This window comes from Sarcophilus harrisii, chromosome 2, assembly GCF_902635505.1.
Source record: "Sarcophilus harrisii chromosome 2, mSarHar1.11, whole genome shotgun sequence".
Taxonomy (NCBI): Eukaryota; Metazoa; Chordata; class Mammalia; order Dasyuromorphia; family Dasyuridae; genus Sarcophilus; species Sarcophilus harrisii.
The window spans coordinates 195840772-195862980 of record NC_045427.1 but is presented as its reverse complement, the minus strand read 5'-3'; the positions used below and the strand labels follow the sequence as shown (position 1 = coordinate 195862980).

Sequence of the window (22209 nt, the reverse complement as noted above, 5' to 3'; positions counted from 1 at the left end):
ACTGGGAACTTATCAGTATGAATCTTTCTGGAAAAGGTAGAAGTAAAAGCCTGGCAATAAACTAGATAAAAAAACCTCAAATCCATAAGTGGCTGTTTATAGCCTCTAAATTACAAGATTATAAAGAATGCTTATAATAAGGCCCTTTCTCTGGGTACCTGACTGAATATTAATTTAGATTAATAAATCTTTTATCATTTGTTATAGAGATGAGAGGAACAAATATTTAAAAGGAAATACAAATTGATTAATGATATAAATTTGAAATTCTTCTTTTCCCTCAAGACTCAAGTGCTATGTAAGCCTTCCCTCATCCTCTTCAAATGTTATCCCCTTTCCTTAAATATTCCTAGATCACTTTGTCTTGATTTCTCACTTGCTCCCATCCTATCTCTTTATTATTTTTATTTTATTTTTAATTAATTAATTAATTTGTTTACTTATTTATTTATTATTTTTGATCATTTCTGATTCTTCATGATCTCACCTGGGGTTTTCTTTCCAAAGATAATGGAGTGGTTTGCCTTTCCTTCTGTAGCTCATTTTACAGATTAGGAACTGAGGCAGACAAGAGTAAGAGACTTGCCCAGGGTCACACAGTAAGTGAGGCCAGTGTTGAACTCAGGCCAATGAGTTGGTCTGGCCAGGTTCAGTGCTCTATCCTCTGTACCACTTAGCAAACTCCACCTTCTATTATACTATTATATATGTCTCATTCCCTCTAACAGACCATACACCCCTTGAGAGTAGGGCTTCGTTTTTTTTTTTTTTCTTTTTGTTTTGGTTTTTACCTCTAGTGTGTACCTAGTGTCTTACATAAAGAAAGAGACTAATTAATTTTGTTGAATGAATAACTCAAACATGTAGTTTGAATTTGAGGCTACTGGGCTAGTTGATTCTCTTAAAGTGCCTTTTAGCTCTGAGTTTCTATAACTCTCCATTTTCATATATATAACATTCCTAAACCTTTCAGTTTTTTCTTCTTTAATGTATGTTGGCTGTGGTAGTGAATATGATCTGTTTTAATTTTAGCCCATAAATTATTCTTCTCTCTCTTCTTATTCAATGTTTTGCATTAGAAGTGTATAGTAAGTTTTTTATATTTTTTGCCACAGAAATTATTTTAAAAAGGGAAAAGTATCATTATTTAAGGATTAAAAATATAAAGTGTGCATTCATTCATGGATGCCCTCTCCTGTAATCATACATAAAACTTCTGAAAGATGGGGAGAGAGGGGAAAAGAAAGTGCTAATAAATGTAGGGAAACTTCTAATTTTCACATTCCCTTTTCTCTTAATTAACCTAAAATGATAAAGCACTGAAGTAAGTGTCCCAGTCCCTGTGATTATCCCCTACTGGGATTACAGCTGTGGAATAGCTTTAATTACTGTTGGTTAATCTCACTATCAACATTTCACCTGAATGAAGAATAACATTCTTCTCTGAAGGGCTTTAACTTATCTAATATTCAATAATAATGCCACTTCCCATGATTGTGTCAGCATAGTCAATGATTTAGTATCTTTGGAGCCCTCACAGTGCTCAATCCTGTTTTGTGCAGGCATCTGGCTTGTTAAGCTTATGCTTTACTATAAAATGTTCATTCTTAAATACCAATGGAACTTGTAGAAAAAACAAGGTTATGACAATGTCTGCCTTCAGGGAGACCTCTTTTCTTCTCAGTAATAAATCCACTGCTGAACTACAAGATACTAGCAAGCCAAATTTCAGTTTGATATGCTCAGAAGAATCTATAAAGGACAGCTCCAGGTTCAAGGAGATTGAAAGTGTGGTAAATGTTCCTGTTGTGTCTGTGGCATTCTTTCTTATTATTATAATTAAAACATCAATGGGATCTTCAAGTCACATGCTAGGACTTAAGGTACCATATAAATTCAAGCTATCATTTTCATCAGAGAATGACAAAGGTGATTTGTAACATTAACATATAAATTAATTGGCTAAATCTCTCTTCTGAAATAAAATATCTACCACACAAGTACAGCAAACAAACCTCTCTTTGGTTCCTCTATCCTGGTCAGTTTAGCAGGAGGTGTACTAGTAAAGTCATCTTCAGTTCCATATGGTCCCCTTTTCATGTTAGATCTGAAATTAACCCAAACTATATTGTTAGTGGTCTTATCAATAAAACAATTATCAATAACAATAATTTACTGAATGCTTAGCATGTGCAAGGCATTGTAGCAAGAAATTTGGTTCCTGAATTCAATGATCTTAGGAAAACAAGATTTACATATGTAGAAAGATAACCAATATCAGATAATAAATGATGAGTGCCAAATGAGTTGTATAGAAAAATATTAACACAATAATAAAAATTTCGATCTGGAAGATATTATAAAGTCTCTTGCAGTTTTAGCTCAGATGAATCTAGTCTTTTCTTCCATTTTATAAATGAGGAAACTGAGGCAGAGCACCCAAATTCATTCAGTTATTTAGTGACAATGCTGGGACTAGATCCCATATACCCAGACAATGGCTCCAATGCCTTTTATTATCACAAAACTCGGACTTCCCTAAAAGGGACAGATAATATCTGTGTGGAATGGTCAGTGGAGATTTCTTAGAGAAGGCAGAATTTCAGTTGGATCTTGAAAGATGGACATTTACCTAGGAGGAAAAGCCATTGCAGGCAAGAGAAAGGGCACAAAGAAAGAAAGGCTAAGGTGCCAGGTGCTTGGGCAGGAGTGAGTGACACAACACTACTGGAATAGAGAACAGGGGGTTTGGAGTCAGAGGACCTGAGATCACATCAATCACATACTACCTCCTGCGTGACTTCAGGGTCACTCAATTTCTCAGGGCTCAATTCTTCAACTATAAAATGTCAGGGTTGGACCAGAAAATCGCTAAGGTATCTTCCATCTCTAAATCTATGATTCTATGAGTTTAAGGCTAGAAATGTAGGTGGAGGACAGACCATAAGGAGCCTAGAGTGACAAATTAGAAAATCTGGCCTTTATCTTTTAATGGAGAGAAAACCTTTGAAGATTTTCAAAAAAAGAGTAGTCATCAGAGTATCCAAGGCCAGGGGACAGAATGGATGCTCTGAGGTGCTAAGTCTTACACTAAGATGGCAGCAAAGGGGAAAGGAAGGTTGGGGAGGGACACAAGAAAAATATAATAGATGATCAGGTAGTGAGAAGGAAAGAGACTAAGAAGACTCAAGTTCTGAATTTGGGAAACAGACAAAGACTGCCCCTTCATAGTTATTTGGGGCTAGAAGGGAAGTACGATTCATCTAGACTCAAACTCTCTCATCCAAAGAATTGGAGACAGGAGAAACTCGAAGTGGGGAGATCAATTATGAGAACATTGAAATTTCAAAAGAGAGGTAATGCCAACTTGAACCAGAGTAGTGGCTATGTGAATAGAGAGAAAGGGATAGATTTAAAAGTTGCAAAATAAGTAACTAAAAGAATGGCTGAGCCCTGGCAGAGGTAGAGAAATTCAGAAGCAGGGTAGATCTGAAGGGAGAGAGAAACAGAAACACACCCAAAGAGAGAGGTTTTAGATATTTAGAGCTTGAAATATTTACTTTGGAATGTCCCATAGACAGTTGTAATGAGAGATTGGAGCTCAAGAGAAATGGCTGGAAATATCAATCTGAGAGTCATCAGCAAAGGGGATAATTAAATCCATACAGGTTGATAAGGTCATCAAGTAAGACAATGTAGAACAAATAGAAGAGAAATAGGACTCATATACCCACAATTTGGTATGGATGATAATCCATAAAAAAAGACCAAGAAGCAGCAATAAAAAGACAGGAGAAGAGCCAAGAAAAAGCAATGCCTTAAAACCTAGAGGGAAGAAAGTATGTGGAAGAAAGTGGTCCAAAGTACAGCTGTATGGAGGCCTACAACATTTCTGGGTGAGGCCTGAACCAAACTAAAATGTCATTTGGAAATATTTAACAAAATTAATAAAAATACAATAAAATATTTTTAATGTGACATTTAAAAAGTAAGTCACTGTGCAGTCTACATACATCTGCAGAGAAAATTATGTATACATTAGTGGATCCTACTTCTCTTTGAGTTAGACATCATGATCTAGTATGTCCAACTGGTGATAATAGGTGAAATAGGTGAAAAAAGATGAAGATGGAGAAAATGCTCTAAGGTTTGGCAATTAATAGATCATCGATGATTTTAGAAAAGGCTGTTTCCATGGGGTGATAATGTTGGAAGCTGAATGTAGTGTGTTTAGAAACAACTGAGAGAAAGTAAAGGCAATGGGTGTAAAATAATTATTTTAAAGAGTTTTTCCAAGAAACGGAGGAACAACTTTGGATGACAGCATGGTAGAATAATAATGAAGTGTTTAAGGACTGGGGAGAATTATATATGCTTGCAGGCACCCAGGGAGAAATAAAGAGATTGAGGTGATGGTTGAAGTCACAGGAGATGAGCTAGAGCTCAAAATAACCTTAGAAGCCATCTAGTCCAATTCCTTTTTTGCTGTATATAAGCTAACAGACTCAGAGGGATGAAGTGACTTTTTTGAAGTCACACAGCTAATTAGCATCATACTTGAAAATCAAACCCACATCTTTGACTTCTAACTTAAGTGTCCATGCTATCTAAATGAAGAAAGAAAAGTGGGGAGCCAAAAATTGATGATTAGGAAAAATTCATGTTGATAAGAGTATGAGAAGGAAGAAGTACCAGTAAAGGAAACAAGATTTGAGAGAAAAAGGAAAACCTGAATAATGTGCATCGTGGAAGCCAAGAAAAGGATTTGAACAAAAGGATAGTCAACAATATGGAATGTTGCAAAGATGTTAAGGAGAATCATGATTAAGAAAGAGCCCTACTAATTCTTAAAATTTTTATTTTACAAATAAAATTGGTTTATTTTGGTTTCTGTAGAGTAAATCAGAAGAGCAATTGAAGAGTATTCATGAGAGGGGCAGTGAAGAATCAAGTCTTGGATAATAAACTCATTGGGGAAAAGTTTGGCAATGAAAGTAAAGAGGAAAAAACACAATAGAGAGAGAAACATGGAATGAATATTCTGCTGTACCCCACCCCCAATTGCACATTTTCTCTGCCAAAGAATAATAGATTTTTAAAAGTTCAGAGAAAGTCTAATGTTCTAATCCACCTGTGTAGTTATTATTCCAGTAATAAAGACTTCATATTCTTTACAATAATAATTTTTAAAATCACTAAAAACTTTTTTGCATTTGTATAATAATCTATGCTATATGCTTTCATTTCTTCCTAGAATCAGAACATTTAAATGTTGCAATTGTGTGTATCATGTTTTTTTTTTTTTGGTAAACAGGGCTGGTCAAAAGGGCATTCATTATAACTGGGCTCATTGAATAGGGTGGCAAGGAGCAAATGCACTGGAAAAAGTTAAGCTCACGTCCAAAGACAGAAGTTTGTTTGGGAAAAGCAAGGGAAAAACTAGGAGAAAGGGAACAATTCCCAAATGTTCTAGACTTGGCTCCACAGAACCAGAAAGTATTGATTGTCCAGCAATAAATGGTCCAGCAAAATAAAAGTTTCTGCTTCTTCAGTTTTTTTTATAGATTAGCCATTTCAAGAATGAAGAGTACTTGAGGTAACTATAAAATTCTGGTTAAAAATAACTTTTCTATCATATCAGGGGAAAATCAAATGCAGCCTGAGACTTGAAGTTTATATGCCTATGATTAGATAATTAGCAATAAGAAAATTCTGCCCTACTAAAAGAGAAAGACTATCATCTTGGATACCTGTATGTTCTGCATTCTCAAGATGGTTTGAATTTAAAATGGCAGGATAAAGCTGTCATGGAGAGTAGAAAGAGCATTGAATTTGGAATCAAAAGATTTGAGTGAATCACTTAGCCTTTATAGGACTCGATTTCCTCATCTATAAAATGAAGAGACTGAACTAAATAATCTCAATGATACTTTCTAATTCTAAAGTATATAATCTTAATAATACTGAAAAACAAAGCTTACCCTTCACCTTCCAGCTCCTCTGAGGCAATAGGAAGTACCTTTAGAAAAAATAAAATAGATTGTTTTAAAATACTCTCAAAATATGCATTTTAAATAAGAGTTTTATTAAACCAAAATGTAAATAGTTTTGGATTTCTGACCAAATGGAATCAAATTTCATTTAATCTGCTCTCTTCAAACCAAATGCTTATGGGCCTCATCTCCATTTGCAGTCTTTTCCAAACATTTAATTAGAAACCAAATGTGATGATATATGATCATTTAAAATAAGCTAGACACAAATCAAATGAAATGTACCCTGGATTTCTTGGTATTTTTGAGATGTCATGTTAGTTCTATTTAATATTTTTGAAGGGCTAACTCTTAAAAGGGAGTCAAATTCCTTTTAGTTTCAGTTTCTACTTAAATAGGAATATACTGGACTAGAAAAGTACCTACTTATAACAATATTGAAAGCATAAATAACAGAATCAAATGAACATCCCAAGACCTTAGAAGATTTGTCACTTACGTGAGCCCCACGTTGAAGGTTGGCAAAGTGCACATCAGGGATAAAGAGAACAGGCTGAGTGTCAAGATCAATAAAAGGCTTGAAGATTGTGATATCCATTCTTTTGTGGGATGGAAGCAGAGGCACTTTAACATCAAGACCTGAAATAGAATAGGTGGAAGAAACAAATTTTAATAGAAAATGTAGTACCAGGATGTACACTACACAATATTCTGTATCACTTATAAGAAAAAAGAGGTATGTTATCACACTTTTCATATTTAACTTGTGGCATAAGTTTCAGTTTTGAGGACTAAGATAAACTGGTTTATAAATAAGTGAATGTGCCATATCCAAAATCTAAACCAAAAGTGTAACTTTTATCAAAGTTAAGAGAAATTCATGCATCCTTCCTTATTTCTGAACAATTAAAAAATTGTTAAAAATTTCTGAAAATGAGACAGAAAAAACCTTTAACCTCAGCTGGCCTCCTATGGCTCTTCACATTAAAAATAAACCAAATACAACAAGTTTTTCTTTCTGCTTCAAAAATGTTAAAAAATATACTAACCATTGCTACAATCCTAGCCACACACAAAGGCGTCCTCTAAAGTTCTATTAGGAACCTTCAATGAGGAATGGTAATTAGAAAATCTTCAAGTAATGTCTGCTCAAAATAAAAATACTTAAATGCTTAAAAACACACATGCTGGCATGGAAAACAACAATGAGAAAGCAGCAGTATTTCTCTCCCCTTCACATAGGTAGCTAAAAGGTGTGTGAAACTAAAAACTAGTTGTATAAAACAAATAGAAGAGAAAGCATGATGTTCTATCCCATTCTCCAGAGGCTCTTCCAAACTTTTGCATTCTTTTTCAAAGCTCTCATGGCTTCCCACCTCCCAACTTCTCAGTTAAGAACTCGACAGCTCTGAGGTCCTGATACTATGGATCACACTCTAGTCCTTGATATTTTCCTATCTCTAAGTTTTCCAAACACTCCTCTCCTCTGGTTCTCCTCCCTATCCTCCATCATGTCTTTGTTGAATCTTCAGTCAGTTCACACCTGGTAAACCACAAAAGCTGTCCCACAAAGCTCTGTCCTGGGGCCTCTTCTCTTCTCCTGCTATGTTACTTCAATGAATTAAATAATCATCTCTATATAATCAATCTGTGTATCCTCTCTTCCTCACCCCCTACATTTTCTCTGGCAAACCTCTAGTTTCACATCTCCAATTGCTTATTGGACATCTTAATTTGGATGTTCTCTAGACATCTTAAGCTCAGCATGTCCAAAAATGAACTCATTCTTTCCGTAAAACTTCTCTTCCAAACTTCCCTGTTACTACTGAAGGCACTTCCTTTCTCCCAGTACCTCAGGCTCATAACCTAGAAGTCATCCTCAATTCCTCCTTCTTTCTCAACCCCTATATCCCATATGTTGCCAAGGTCTGTTGATTTCACTGTTGAAACATCTCTTAAATATGTTCCTTTCTCTCTTGTAATATTGCCACTATCCTACTATAAAGTCTCATCTTCTCATTCTTGGACTATAACTTACTATTTGCTCTGCTTGCTGTAAGTCTCTCCCCACTTAAGTCCATCCTTCATTCAGATATCAAAGAGATTTTTGTAAAACATAAGTCCAACAGCACACACACACATACTGACTCCTCCAATGATTTTCTATCACCTCCAAGATAAAATATAAAATCCTTTATAATCTAGCTCCCCTACCTTTCTAGTTTTATACTTAATACCATCCACTCCCTACCATGTACTATTTGATCCATTGTAAGTGACTTCCCTGATGTTCTCCAAACAAGATGCTTCATCTCTCAGCTCCAGACATTATCCCCCATCCTAGAATGCTCTCCCTCTTCATCTCTGTCTAATGGCCTCCTTCAAATACCAGTTAAATCCCACCTTTATACAGGAAGCCTTTCCCCATCCTTCTTACTTCCAGTGACTTCCTGGTATTGATTATTTTCTATGTGTCCTCTATAAAACTTGTTCATACACACCTGCCCACATATTGTCTTCCCCACCAGATTGTGAGCTCTTCGAGAGCAGAGCTGTCTTTTGCCTTTAAGTCTGTATCTCCAATACTTACCTTAAAATAGTGCCCAGTACATAGTAGACACTTAATAAATGTTCATTTAGTGACTGATGTGATTTAGAATACCTACCCTAAATTTAGCCTTGATACTACCTTTGTGACTCCAGCAATTCACTAAGCACTTTGGGTTTCAGTTATTTAATTTTGGAAATGGGATAACAGCACGTGAGTTATATTTACTAAAAGTACTGTTGTAAGAAAAGTGTTTTGTGAAACATTAAAATACCACATAAAATGAGCTAATAATGTTGTTATCATTATTATTATCCATGAAATGCCCAAGCAGAACAACTGTGGAACCTACAGGTGTCAGCACATAAAAATTTCCATCAAGAGTTAAGAAACTTTTTAAAGTTGTTAGTTTGAAAAGTAATAAAGATATGTGCATATGCTGGAAAAAAACTATACACACATCTGTATGTATGTATCTTTTCTGTGGTTCCCAGTCAAGTTGCTGATGCCTCAGTTTCCTAATCTGGAAAAGGAAGCCATTTACATCATTACTTGTCTTGACCAGGAAAATCACCCCCAATTGTGTTGTCATTTGTATTTGAGGGGCCAATAACTGTAGCCACGGTTCTGCCTGGGAAATGAAGTCTTAAACTTTTAGTGGAAACGTTTCTACTTACAGGCATTCAACTGGGAGCTGGGGTCAGTACACTTGCCTTTTCTTTTGCTTTGTTTTCGCTCTTCATCCCTGATCTTCCGTTCAGCTCCCTATCAAGAAGATAAAAGATGTTATTGTCTGTCTAGTCTTCTCAAAAAAAGGTCTCACTTTATTTTTAACAAAGGAAAATGCAATTTCCTTTTTGAAGAGAAGTGTCACCATGTGACCTATTCTTGGAACCTAAAAATTTATTTTATTTTAAAATAGTCCACTAAAGCTTTCAAATTTGTTTATAAAGAAAACAATACTTCTGATCAACAGTAGATCTTCCAATGTTATTACATTCAGCTAAAATTGGAGATTTCAAAACCATTTATATTCATCTGAAATCTGCCATCTAGTAATCTATTAATTTTGATTCAGCCCTCTGAGCATGACTTGGTTTCTTGATCTATAAAATGAAGGAAGCAGAACATATAATCTACAAAATCTTTTCTGCTTCTAAATTCTATGATCCTAAACCCAGAATAAATATAACCCTTTCCACATGAGAATCCATCAAGTTTTGAAGACAGTTATAGCTTTCTTTATTCTTTTGATGCCTCCTCACTTCTAATCTTAATGTCTTTCTCAATTTTTTCCCAATTTCTTCAACTGTATGACATTCATAGATCCCTCATTATCCTGGTCATTTTCTTTAATCCTGTTTAGTTTTTTAGGATAACTACTTAAAGGATACTTAAAACTGGATATGATTCTCTAGATATAATTTGATTTTTGAAAAGAACAGTGAGACTATTACCCTCCTTGTCCTTCACTATGTATATCTTTTCATCTCTGCCTACTTGTTCACTTTCTAAACATTTAAAGTGACTGTTACCCAAGAGATTGTTATACAGTGACTTTGCAAGTATCACTAAGGCTTGGTGTGATATAATTCATGACTACAGTATGGCAGAGTAAAAGTATATTTTCAAAAGGAACAGATTATATAAAAAAGGGTAGTGGAATATCATCAAGAAGAAATAGTAGTGATCTGACAATTTTCAGTAAGAGTTACAATTAATAGTTATGCCCTTGACAAAATAATTTCATGATTGTTAATGTACCTGATAATATTATTAAAATAATATAGCTAAAAACAAACAAAAAAGAACTATCTCTTCAAAGTTTTTCAGTCAAAATCATATTTACTTTCAAAAAGCTAGAAGCACACCAAATATGTTCATCAATAAGTGATTGGTTAAGTAAACTGTGGTACATTTGTGTAATCAATACTATAAAGAAATTAAAATTGACAAATATGACAAATTCAAAAGAAATCTGAAAAAATAAAATAATGCAAAGTGAAAAACGAAGTAGAACCAGTAGAGCATACATTATAATCACCTGAGGAAAAGTGAATAAAATGAAAAGATTAAATAATGCAAAGTGGGGGAAAAAAGTTACATCAGAAGAATGGAACATACACTATTTTCACTGAGGAAAAGTGAATGAAATGAATGAACAAAGAATGCTGATAAAGTCTTAGAAGGAAAACTAAAAAGTAATACAATATGTTATATGTTGAAATTAATTTAAATGTAAATGTAGTTTTTAAATTGATGTTTAGTATTATTTCTAATTAATTATTTAATATTTTAAAAAAGAACTTATACTACCCTGAGAATATCCACAAACAAAAGAGGAAAGTACAGTGAGAAAACATTTGTATAGCAAGGACAGAGAAAACAGAAGTGACATTGTGATAGGTGTATACTGTCTTATTAGGAGTATATTTAAGAGCACTTAATGAGGAAATGAATTCCTGAAGAAGATCATAAGGCAGGCAAAAGTATATGATAGAAATGCAAAACTTTTTGAGCCCTTTTTTTCAACAACAACAACAAAAAAAAACAAAAAACAAAAAAACAGAAGAAATGTAGAGAAAACAATGAGGATAAGTTTCTGACCAAGAACCTAAAAACACAATTGGTATCTGAAGGGAAAAATGGTCATTATGTCTTAACCCAGAAATTATCTTAAATGCTAGATTTTGGAGAGAAAGGATTTCAAGGAGGTTAAAAAAGACAAATAGAATCATATTTTCGAAGATGCTATAAAAGTCTGCTTGTGGGGCAGTTAGGTGATACAGTGGATAGAACACCAGCCCTGGAATCAGTAGAACCTGAGTTCAAATCTGGCCTCAGATACTTACTAGCTGTGTGACTCTGGACAAGTCATTTATTCCTGATTGCCTAAAAAAATAAAATAAAAGTCTGCTCAAGAAGAAATAGAATATTCCCCGGAAATAGAAACACGTAACAAAGAAAGAAAAGGTCAAAGAGTAGGATTAAATAATTCCTAGTGTCTTACAATGCTGTGATTCTGGTATGATTAAAATTCTTTATTCAATACTGCCCCTTTCAATTGAATAACATCTTTTTCTCCTCCTCTAACCTTCTCTTTAGAGAAATAAAGGAGAGATATACACAAGTTCACACTTTCATCATAATGTGTTCCTATATCCATATTGTAAGTTTGTTGTTATTATTTTCCTATAGAAGTTAAATTTATAATTGGAGATTGTATTCCTAACCAAAAATATGGCATCAAATAAACCACAGAAATAATGTGTCTGGAAAACAGATAAACCCCTGTAATTATTTAGAATAGTAAAACTATAGACTAAGTTCTACAGGATGGTTATAAATGTAATGAATATGATTATCAAAGATAGAAAGGAAACTTAGAAAACTATCTCATCCAACATTTTCATTTTGTAGAATCAGAAAAGGAAGTAGTATAGAGAACAACTTGTCCAAGATAATATAGGAAGTTAGTATCATAGCTACTCACTTAGTGGGCAACTATAGTATACATACACATATATTTTATAAATAAATATGTATGTATATATAATATGCATATGTTTATGTGTGTGTATGGATACACACATTCACAATCTTCTCCTTCCAAATTTTTTTCTTTAATGATAAATCTGATCTATAATTAATATATTCTTCAAGATACTTAAAATAATGCTTACCCTTTTGGAATTTATTTTAAAATAACATTATTTTTAACTTCTATTTTAGTTTTTTTTTTTTTACACCACAGTAAATCCTATATAACAAATACATTTTTTGGCAAAGCAATTGGGGTTAAATAATTTGCTCAGGGTGATACAATCAATAAATATTAAGTGTCTTACGTAGGATTTGAACTCAGGTCCTCCTGATTCTAGAGCTGGTTATGCATCTATTGTACTATCTAGCTGCCCTATAAACACTATTTATAAATGAAAAAAAAAAGAAACAATTTGAAAAGGTCTGAAAACAGCAATTTATGCTGCACACACACACAAATCTGTTCAAAAGGGAGAAAACGGAGGGAAAAAACCAAGCTAACAAACACAACAACAACAAAAAATGTGGAAATACTATGTTGTGATACAGTTAGTCTCCATAACCTGCTCTCTGGATGCAGACAGTTCTCTCTATCACAAATCTATTGGAATTGGCCTGAATCACTAATTGTTGAAAAGAGCTACATCTATCAAAGTTGATCATCATGTAATCTCTATCATTGCCATGTACAATGTTCTCTTGTTCACTTCAAACATAAGCAATTTTAAAAGACTCAAATTTTCTTTTTCAAAAAACATTTTGTGAATTTTAAATTAATTTCTTCCTTTTGTCTGGATAAATTTCCCTGAAGTAATCAGCTTCATTAGAAACTGTCAAACTGACCTTACAATTGCTCTCAACAACTAAAAATTGCTTGTGTTTTCCCACTTGGCCACTAGATTCCACATTAGCAAATGTGTCAAGTGTTTTGAAGAGCAGATTAAAGACGGTGAAAATTCAAATGTAGATAAATCTGTATTTGATATTTGAAATTCTAGGACAAACATCTAGTGAAATTGAAAAAAAAAGGTTAAGGGCTTTAATAAGTGTGATAAAATAGAAAGAAACTACTATGAAGGTTTTTCAAAATAAAAGATCTTCTAGGCTATGACTATAATGTGCTATCACTGAACTGAAGAGCAATTTTTTTAACCTCAGATTGGTCATGTTAAACCAAAGTCTTCCTCCCCTTGTGACATAAAGTTATGAGGTCTTGAGTTCCTACTATGGGAGCTCTTATCAGGGATGCTTTGAGACAGGATTCTTGATTAGATATAAATAAATTGTCCTAGATGACCTTTGCATAGCTTCTGGTGTAGAGATTTTATGATAGGAGACCCCAGACTTAAAGATCCATAAATATTCTCTCTTTCAAACCATTTTGCCCAAGGTCATACAAGTAGTGAAAGGAGATTAAGCCAGGACTTGATTAATTATACCCTCTAAAAAAGGCAGTTCACCTTAGGACATTTTCATACCCACTTTTAATTATCATACTGTCTAGAGAGACAGTCAATGTCTGAAATCAGTTTTAACTAATTAGACCATGTTACCTAATTGGAATGGAGACAGGAGTGCTAAAAGGACTTCTAAAGCAAAAGGAATATGTGTGTGCATGTGTATGTATGTATATTGGCAGAAATCAAATTCATGAATGGCCAAGTAATGGGTAAAAAAAAACTTCAAAAATCCAACCTACTCTGACATTTAAAGTTAAGAAAACCAAATATATTTTAGGTAATTACTTCAGTTATCTAAAATGGCATGGCTCAAGTAATCAATGTAAGGGTCTTTTTGTATGGTTACAACTGAATTTTACATGAATTCAATTCAATTTTGACTCCAGGGAAAGTTCCCTGTGGTAAATGGACTTCATTAAACATTTTCTCCCTTACAGAGGGCCAGAGAAACATATAATCAGGGATTGCTCCTGCCAAATCTCTACTTGTTGAGGGTCCAATTTTTCTTTAGTTTTCTCTGAAATATTCAATTCTTCTCATGCAAGAACAGATTTATAATAATGATGTTCCATCCAATCAAAGTACTACATAGCTAAAAGGAATATTTTCAAAGACATAGTTTCTCTTTTTTGACTTGCTAATCATCAATGAAGTAGTCTACATTAAAAAGTATATAGATATTTTCATACTACAAGAAAAACAAAATAATTCTAGAGGATGACAGAGACTCCATGTCTTCTTTGTTATTGGATACAGAGGCAGAAGACCCAAAATGTGTATTGAATCAGTATGAACATGGGAACATGGAGAAGTGGGATAATAAGCATGCAACATGAGATGCATTTATTTTGAAGAGAAGAATAAGGAGGCATTTAGAGTGTTTCATAGAAGAAAAGAGGTATAATAGAATTAACCTAAAGTAAAAAACAACTTTAATTATCAATTAATGTTTACTGAGTATCCAAAAAATGTAATGAATATTTGTTCAGTTTCTATAGGATATGAGTTACATAAGAACTAAAACCAGAGCCCAAAGAAATCAGAAAGGCATCTTTAAGACCATAGAGAATATTTTCAAATTCTGTATTTGTTAACACTGGGAATAATATTTTCATTTTCATTAAGGATTTCACCTAAGATTAAAAAATTGGGCATGAAACTTCTGAGAATATGATTTCTTTTTTATGTTCCCTGAGTGGCTTGTAATTTCAGAGACAATATTACTCTCCTTGTATAACATAAAATAGGGCATTAGGAGATCAAAAGATTCATCCTTTCCTTCCTTCCCATCCCCCCACCTATCCAGTAGAATTCTCCTGACACAAAGGCCATATTCCAATTCAGGAAGAATCACCCTGAATGCCATCATAATATAATATAATATAATATAATGGTCAAGATCAGCTCAAAAAGAAAGAGGAAACACATCTCCCTGTCTTCTTATAGGCAGCTGGGTAATGCCACAGTGCACACAGGGCCAAGCCTGGAGTTAGCAAGACCTGAGTTCAGATGTGACCTCAGATACTCACTTGCTGTATGACCCTGGGCAAATTGCTTAGCCTCCATTAGTGGAAATAATAACAGCATGTATCTCAAAGGGCTTATTTGTTCCTCACAAATAAAACATATTTGTAAAGCCCTCAGCTCAGTGCCTGAAACATAGCAAGTGTTATATAAATATTATTAAATATTATTCTTTGCAGAGATAAAGGACTATGTGCAACACCGTATACATATATTGTAGATTTGGTTGATATGTTGTCCAGTTATGTTGATTTGCTTTCCCCCCCCTCTTTTTAAATTCTTTCTTATAGGAACAGCTCTCTCTCTTTTTCCTTCCCTCTTTCTTGGTCTCTCTCTCTCTCTTTCTCTCTCTCTCAGAAAGTGAAACAAGAGTTTTAAAAAATAAATAAATAAACTGATATTGGTAACAAGAAACCCCAGGAGCATTGACCATGAGGCATCACTAGAAGCAAGCCACACATTTTCTTATATATAAAATTATCTGCAGTTTTCTTCAATAACTATAATAATCTAATCTTAAACATCGGTGATGCTTTTATGATTTGGGATATTATCAAGTTCTTATTACATATGATTAAAATAAACAAATGGATTGGAAAGCAGTAAGGCTGCAATAAAACCACGTCAGTGTTCCCAAAGCCATCCTACCATGGATGGTAAGGATATCTTTGTTCACATTCCAGAATCATTACCCTCATGTTTCCAGAATAACATACACAATGAAGAAAAATGCTTTCTAAATCTTGTGACTAACATTCATTTAGAAAATTAAATTAAATAAAAAATTAAATTTTCTTCTTCTGTTCATTTCAATCTCTCACTCGCGCAGTATTTAGCACCTACCAAGTATAGAACACTCTGGTAGGTGCTGGAGCCATAAAGACAAAAGGGGAACAATTCTTTCTGTCAAGAATCTTTTGGTCAAACAAAGAAGACAGTATGTTCCCTTTACTGTACATGTTTAGGATTTTACAGGGAAGGACAAAATGAATCAAAGGGACTTTTGGGGGGTGGGGCACGAGCAGATGGGAGATCTCAGAAGGGAGGAGAGGAGGGAAACATTCCAGGAGCTGGGGGAGGTAGGGGAGCCCAAGAGAAACAGAGGTCATCCCATGCAAAGACCAGGAGAGAGGAAGTGGCCAGAGCGACTGCACCAAGGAGTGTGTGGGAATGAGAGCAGTATGTGAGGGGAGTGGACAGCTGGGCAAGGACGGAGCTCAGGGAGCTGTAAATGAGGCACCTGGAGTTCACAGAGACAGATGTTCTTTAGGAAATGGGCTTTGGAAAAATGAGGAAAAGAGACTGGCCTGGGGAGAGAACGAAATAGTTCCTGCCTTCCAAGATTATCCTTCACTACTAAATAAATAAGTGGGGCAGTTCAGTGGTTGGAGTCAGGAAGCTCTGCGTACAATCCAGCCTCAGACACTGCTGTGTGAGCCTGGACAAGTCATTTACCTTCTGTCTGCCACTGGAGAAGGAAATGGCAGACCAGTCCAGTATCTCTGCCAAGAAAACCCATGGGCCTTGGGGTCCACAGGGTCGTGCAGTCTGGCTGTGATTGGATAACCAAACACACAGAAATAAATAGAATCAAATGCATCCTGATAATACATACAATTAGAGAATGTACTCCTGTAATCACGATTGATCACACAATCATGAGAAACAGCATGGCACTGGGGGGAGAAAGCTGCCCCCAAGGTCAGGTAGAACTGAGGTCAATTAAGGCAGTGGGTCCTGGGCATAGCCCTTGGCTTCTTGGCATTCCAAGTAACTCTTTTGATTTTCTTTTGGTGAGACATTTGGGTCACACAGCCAGGAAGTGTTAAGTGTCTGAGGCTGGATTTGAGGCCGATGCCCTAACCACTACACCATCTAACTGCCCCTCAGGTGAGTCTTTAAGACTGTAAGCTGCAAAGCCCATACTGATCTACATTAGCAGAGGGAATTTCATCACTCAGAGTTCCCTATCCTTATAAGTTTATAGGTTGTTGCAAAATAAAATTATATAGTTGTATTAGATGAGTTACAAAACAAAATACTCTCTAAGGAATGAGAAGGTAATAGAAGTATTCCCCTAATAAGGATTTTGCACATCTTTTTATATGACTCTTAACATTTGCACATCTTTTTATATGATTCTTAACAGCTTGGATTTCTGACCAAAATGCAAGCTTTTAGGTGTCCACTAGAATGTAAGCTCTTTATGGGCTGGGACTTTATCACACACTTTGTATGTTCCCAGTGCTTAGCACAAAGCCTAGTATTTAGAAAGCTCTTAATAAATGCTTGTTAATCGATGAATCAGTCTTTTACCTCTGAAAATCTTATATGAGGAGATTTTATCAAAAGAGAACTGCCAAAATGCCTTACAATTTAAAACCTGGTATTTGAGAGTACTTAGCTATCTAATTGTACCTCTTGAACTATCCTTGATTAATAACTTGTAGTCTTTGAAGCAAGCTGAGGCAATTATAAAACCAAATGGCAAATACTTGTTGAGAACTACAACATGCTCTTTGCTAGGCACTGTGTATTTTCCAACTTTGTAGACGAGAAATTGTGCTCCTCTGTATACCAATAGGTAGGGTAAAACACTACTTTCATTATGACATTGCACACATACTATCTATGCTTCAAAACTCAGCTAAAATCTCTTGCTCCATAAAATGTTATACTTCTTTATATATCCTTATAGCACCCAGTATAATCATTTGCATATAGTAGACATGTACATATTTTTAAATTACTGTCATTTCACCTCTTTGTTATAGTGGTAAAAAGTATCTGGGGAAGGGAAAGTTTTTAGAGTAGAAAAAAATATTGATTTATTGAAGTAAACAATAGTAGTCTGTCTAAGAGTCCTCAAAGCATTCACTTAAATATCATTAACTCAATCCTCAGATCTCTTTTTAAGATTTCAAAAAAAAGTATACAAATAAAAAGGACTTTTGGCATCTTGGTTTCAAAAGGAAGCTCAAGAGGTATTGTTAAGTACTCCTACATCTGATCTTACCTTATCACAGAAGACTTTAATCTGGCAATAGGCTCTGTGAACAGGTTTGTTGCTTCGGTTATTATAGCTGTACGTGTCAATTTGAATATTAAGGGGCAATCCCTTCACACCCTTCTGAGAGGAGAAATCTGTGCTTAAGCAGTTCACAGAAATAAAAACCTACAAAAAAGAAAGAAAAGTTCCATAAAAAGTCATATACAAAGTCACATAATCACAATTAGAACAATTTACTGAAGTATCATAGTTTAAGTCTCCTTAGAACTCATTTCACTGACCTAAGAAAGTTAATTTTAAATTAAAGGACTGTTCCTCATTAACTTTCTACAAAGCATCTTTAAAAAATAAGAGAGGAAAATTTAAAATTATATATTCATTGGTCAAAGGAATGATAGAATAGAAAAGGAAAAATTCATCACTACTTTTATTCTTCCTGCCATATATTAATGTTGATTAGGTCAGTTGGATTAAACTTCTTTCATTACCAGGTGAGTCTTCAACAGGATAGTCTTTAAAAATGTCCCCAATGAAGATACATGTGAATTCTAATAGCAATTTAAATAGCTGTCTTTTGGGCATCCATCACTATTTTTCTATGTCTAATTTCCTCTCTGAATTTTCACTTTAGCAGAAATAAGTTCCAAAGAATTCTTAAAGAAGTAAAATCCATAGTCTCATTACTAAAATATGTTTATGAAGACATATTTGATATTTGTAGGTTGATCATAAAGATGTATCCAACTTTTTATAAAAATTCATTTATATTTTATTCACTTATCAGTTTAGGGGTGAGGGATTGGAGAGAAGCAGGATAATGAATTCTGTAAAGTATACTTTGTAGTATCATGTATCACTTTCTTTCATTTGTTCTAAATTTATGCCATTTGATTTTTCTTAAAGGATACTTCCTTGTCACAGTACTTTGGAATTTGTGAATAATATCTATATTTACCTTACCTATGTTATTTGAGGGTTTTTATCATGTCCCACTTTGCTTTTGCTTTTCCAGACCAGACTGAAAAAACTTCCCTCCTTCTTCCCTTCCCCTGGAAAAAAATCCCTTTCTAGATCTTTTCTAATTCTAAGATATTCTTGAGGTATAACAAATAATTTTTAAAAGTAGGATAAGGCTTTTCAGTTTTGTTAGCAATACTCCTTTGATGATAGCAAATACCCTACAGAAGTTAGGTTATACAACCAAGTCCTTAAGGAATAATCTATTATGATTTTCAGGTCCTTTCCTTGGGCTATAACTCAAAGCTTTTATGTATATAATATGTAACATATAGATATACATTTAAAATCTGGTACTTGACAAAAAATACAAAATTCCATCTCCTGTTGATGCTATGGGGCTGGGAATAATAAACAACAACAATCTCAAAAGAATTGAAAACACAGTAGACCAAAATGCAACAGAAAACATACATGGCTAGATGTAAGGAAACTGTAGGATATTTCCAGTGACAACTTATTCACAAGAACTGACATGGAAGAGGTTATTGAGATAGTTCACCAACTATCTCAGGTGGTGAACCTGAAAAGACAACATATGTACCTCTTGATTTTCATAATGACACTCTAAAGACACCAAAACAACAAGAAGACCCTATGCAAATTCCATGGAGGATTTTTGGGAAAAAAATAAAGAAAATAATTTGAATTCCTATCACTTTGCATTTGCTGGTATGGAAACTCAGATGAAGAATAACAATAGTCTGTTAATACCATGAGGCCATGAAATTAATGGCACCTCATAGATTAAACCAAATACTTCTCTAGCATGGTAATTCTACCAACATGGATATGAAATCTTCTAGACTGGTGAATGGCAATGAGTCTTGTACTGATTTGTTTCATGAAAAAAGAAAAAAAATTCAAAACACCTGATATGTTGAAAGAACATTGATATTTACTATCTATAACTAAACTTTAAGGAGTTGTGGGAGAGTTTTCCAATCTATGATGTTTTAAACTCTGATGGGGGCATGCAAAGTAGAATAGCCAAAAGTATTACAATAACAATTCCCATATAAATAGATCACCCTTTTTTCAATGAAGAAATTAAAATCAAAGGCAACAAAAGCAAGACTAACATGATGAATCGAACCTTAAATCTTAGTGGGAGCTAGTTACCATCACTATTAACAAACCAGTGTACTTACAATTTCTTTTGCTTTCACTTTAGGAGACACAAACCAAAGGAATTACCGTGTTAAATCAAATCTACTGTATAAATGATTGAATATTACACAGATCATTTAATATGATATGCATAAATTCATGGTATTATATATACTATCATGATCCACTTTATAGTTTTTATTTTGTTGTTTATATGAATTTATGAGGTGTGTAAGGATATATTTGATTCTTAAGATTCTGTAACTATAAGTTCTATCCATACACATTAATACATGGCTTTATTAATAACTAAGGCCTTTTTCCCTTTTGTTAATATCTTTCCTTCCTTATAGAATAGGAATTACCATTCATGTGCCAAGTTAGCATAGAATGCCAAAGGAAAAAAGTTATTAATTATCCTGTCAGAGGGCCTTAGATCCTCATTTGAAAGGATGTTCCAAAACCACACTGCTGGCCAATGACCAGAAAATTTAAAAGAAAATCTTTTGGGGGAAGATCCTTGTCCATTTTGACTAATATGCTATATTCCTATGTAGTTGTATTTGCTTCTCATTCTTTTTTGTTTTTAGTCCAATCAAAAAGATTTCACTCCAATTTCTTTCATTATCACTTCATTGACAAGAGTCCTCAGGGCCCAAATATTTTTGTAGTACCTGAGATTACAAAGGAGATGGATGATTGCTAGATTGGAAAATATTCCGTTTTTACATCCTCATCTCCCAAAAGTAATTCTGAAAGGGGAGGTAACAGATAAAACCTTGCTCCATGCTAATTATCATCTTAGCACCCCCCAAAATAGGAGAATATCCCTAAAACATTCCTAAAACTTTTCCTATACAAATGGGGAAAGCTGAGAAGTCATCCAAGAGAGCTGCCACATCATGTCCTGCCCCACTCTGGTTGCAGATTGGAAGGGCCATAGCCTTTTCCACTGCAGTCTCCAGATAACATTAAAGTTCATTTTCACATTTAAGTCTTTTCTATTAGTGTTCTTCTTTTCCCTTTGGAAGTAGAGAAACTGAGTTACTACATGATCCCTCAATCTGAAAGGCACTTACTACTAAATGTAGGAATTAAAATATATAGGAAATATCAAAAATCCTACTTTGAAAATTTCTCAACTTCATATATAAAGTTCTCATTCAAACTGCTAAAATGGGTGGCCCTAATACTTTTCATGAATACAATCTGCCACTGTCAGCTGACTTAGGTTCGTGACATATGGGCTGTGTCATCGTGATGTTTTATACATTTTCATATTAAATGTATAAACAAATACAAAGAATCTTTGTGAAGAAATGAAAAAAACAAAACATTGTTATATTTTACCACATTATATAGTGTATGCCATATATTCTGATAAGAACAATAAGCTATGTTTTTTTAAACTAACATTTTAAAAAATGAAAATCATGCTAGAATGGTTATAGAAATTACCTTCTTCGGGGTAAGATAAATATCTGTGTGGAATATGTTGGCAAAAGAAAAATTTTTCAGAAATATTTTTAGTAAGTAAAAACAAGTTTTTCTCACAAAAAAACACATCTGTGATACCAAAAGCATTACTTATATCACATAAAGTTGCCTATAGAATTATAGAAGGCTTCATTCAATAGGAGAAATATTAGTGCTATCTGCAGCAACTGACAGGAGCAAAATGATACTCACTGAAACATGGGTAAAGCAGTTTTAAATGGGCAGTGACAGTGAACACAGTGAGAAGAATGGTCTATGTGCCTGAAGTACCAGTTAACTGAGAAATTGAAATCTTTTCATTTCACAATGAAAAAATGATTGCAGCAACAGCTGTGGTTAGAAATGCTCATTTGATTATATATGTACAACATGTTGAGACTATTAGGGAAGGAGTTATTTGCGAGCCTATTGCTTATTACGTCACATGAGGAGAAATTTTCAAAATGACCAATGGGTTTCTTAATGAATAATATACTGGAATGACATAGATAGAACTTATTTCATCTC

The 22209-nt window shown here is 34.1% G+C and overlaps 1 protein-coding gene across 6 annotated transcripts in view; it reads right to left on the bottom strand.

The window, feature by feature from the left end:
- The window catches only part of GRHL1 (grainyhead like transcription factor 1), a 75368-nt gene that overhangs the window by 9862 nt on the left and 43297 nt on the right, over window positions 1-22209 (bottom strand). For 4 of the 6 annotated variants that reach the window (XM_031951222.1, XM_031951219.1, XM_031951218.1 and 1 more), the window contains 5 exons: window positions 18085-18243; window positions 9219-9306; window positions 6493-6632; window positions 5982-6019; window positions 2016-2107 (listed from right to left, as the gene is read on the bottom strand). In XM_031951222.1, the coding sequence (XP_031807082.1) occupies window positions 2016-2107; window positions 5982-6019; window positions 6493-6632; window positions 9219-9306; window positions 18085-18243 (517 nt within the window). The remainder of the gene's footprint in view (window positions 1-2015; window positions 2108-5981; window positions 6020-6492; window positions 6633-9218; window positions 9307-18084; window positions 18244-22209) is intronic. The other 2 variants (XM_031951223.1, XM_031951221.1) reach the window with 1 other exon arrangement.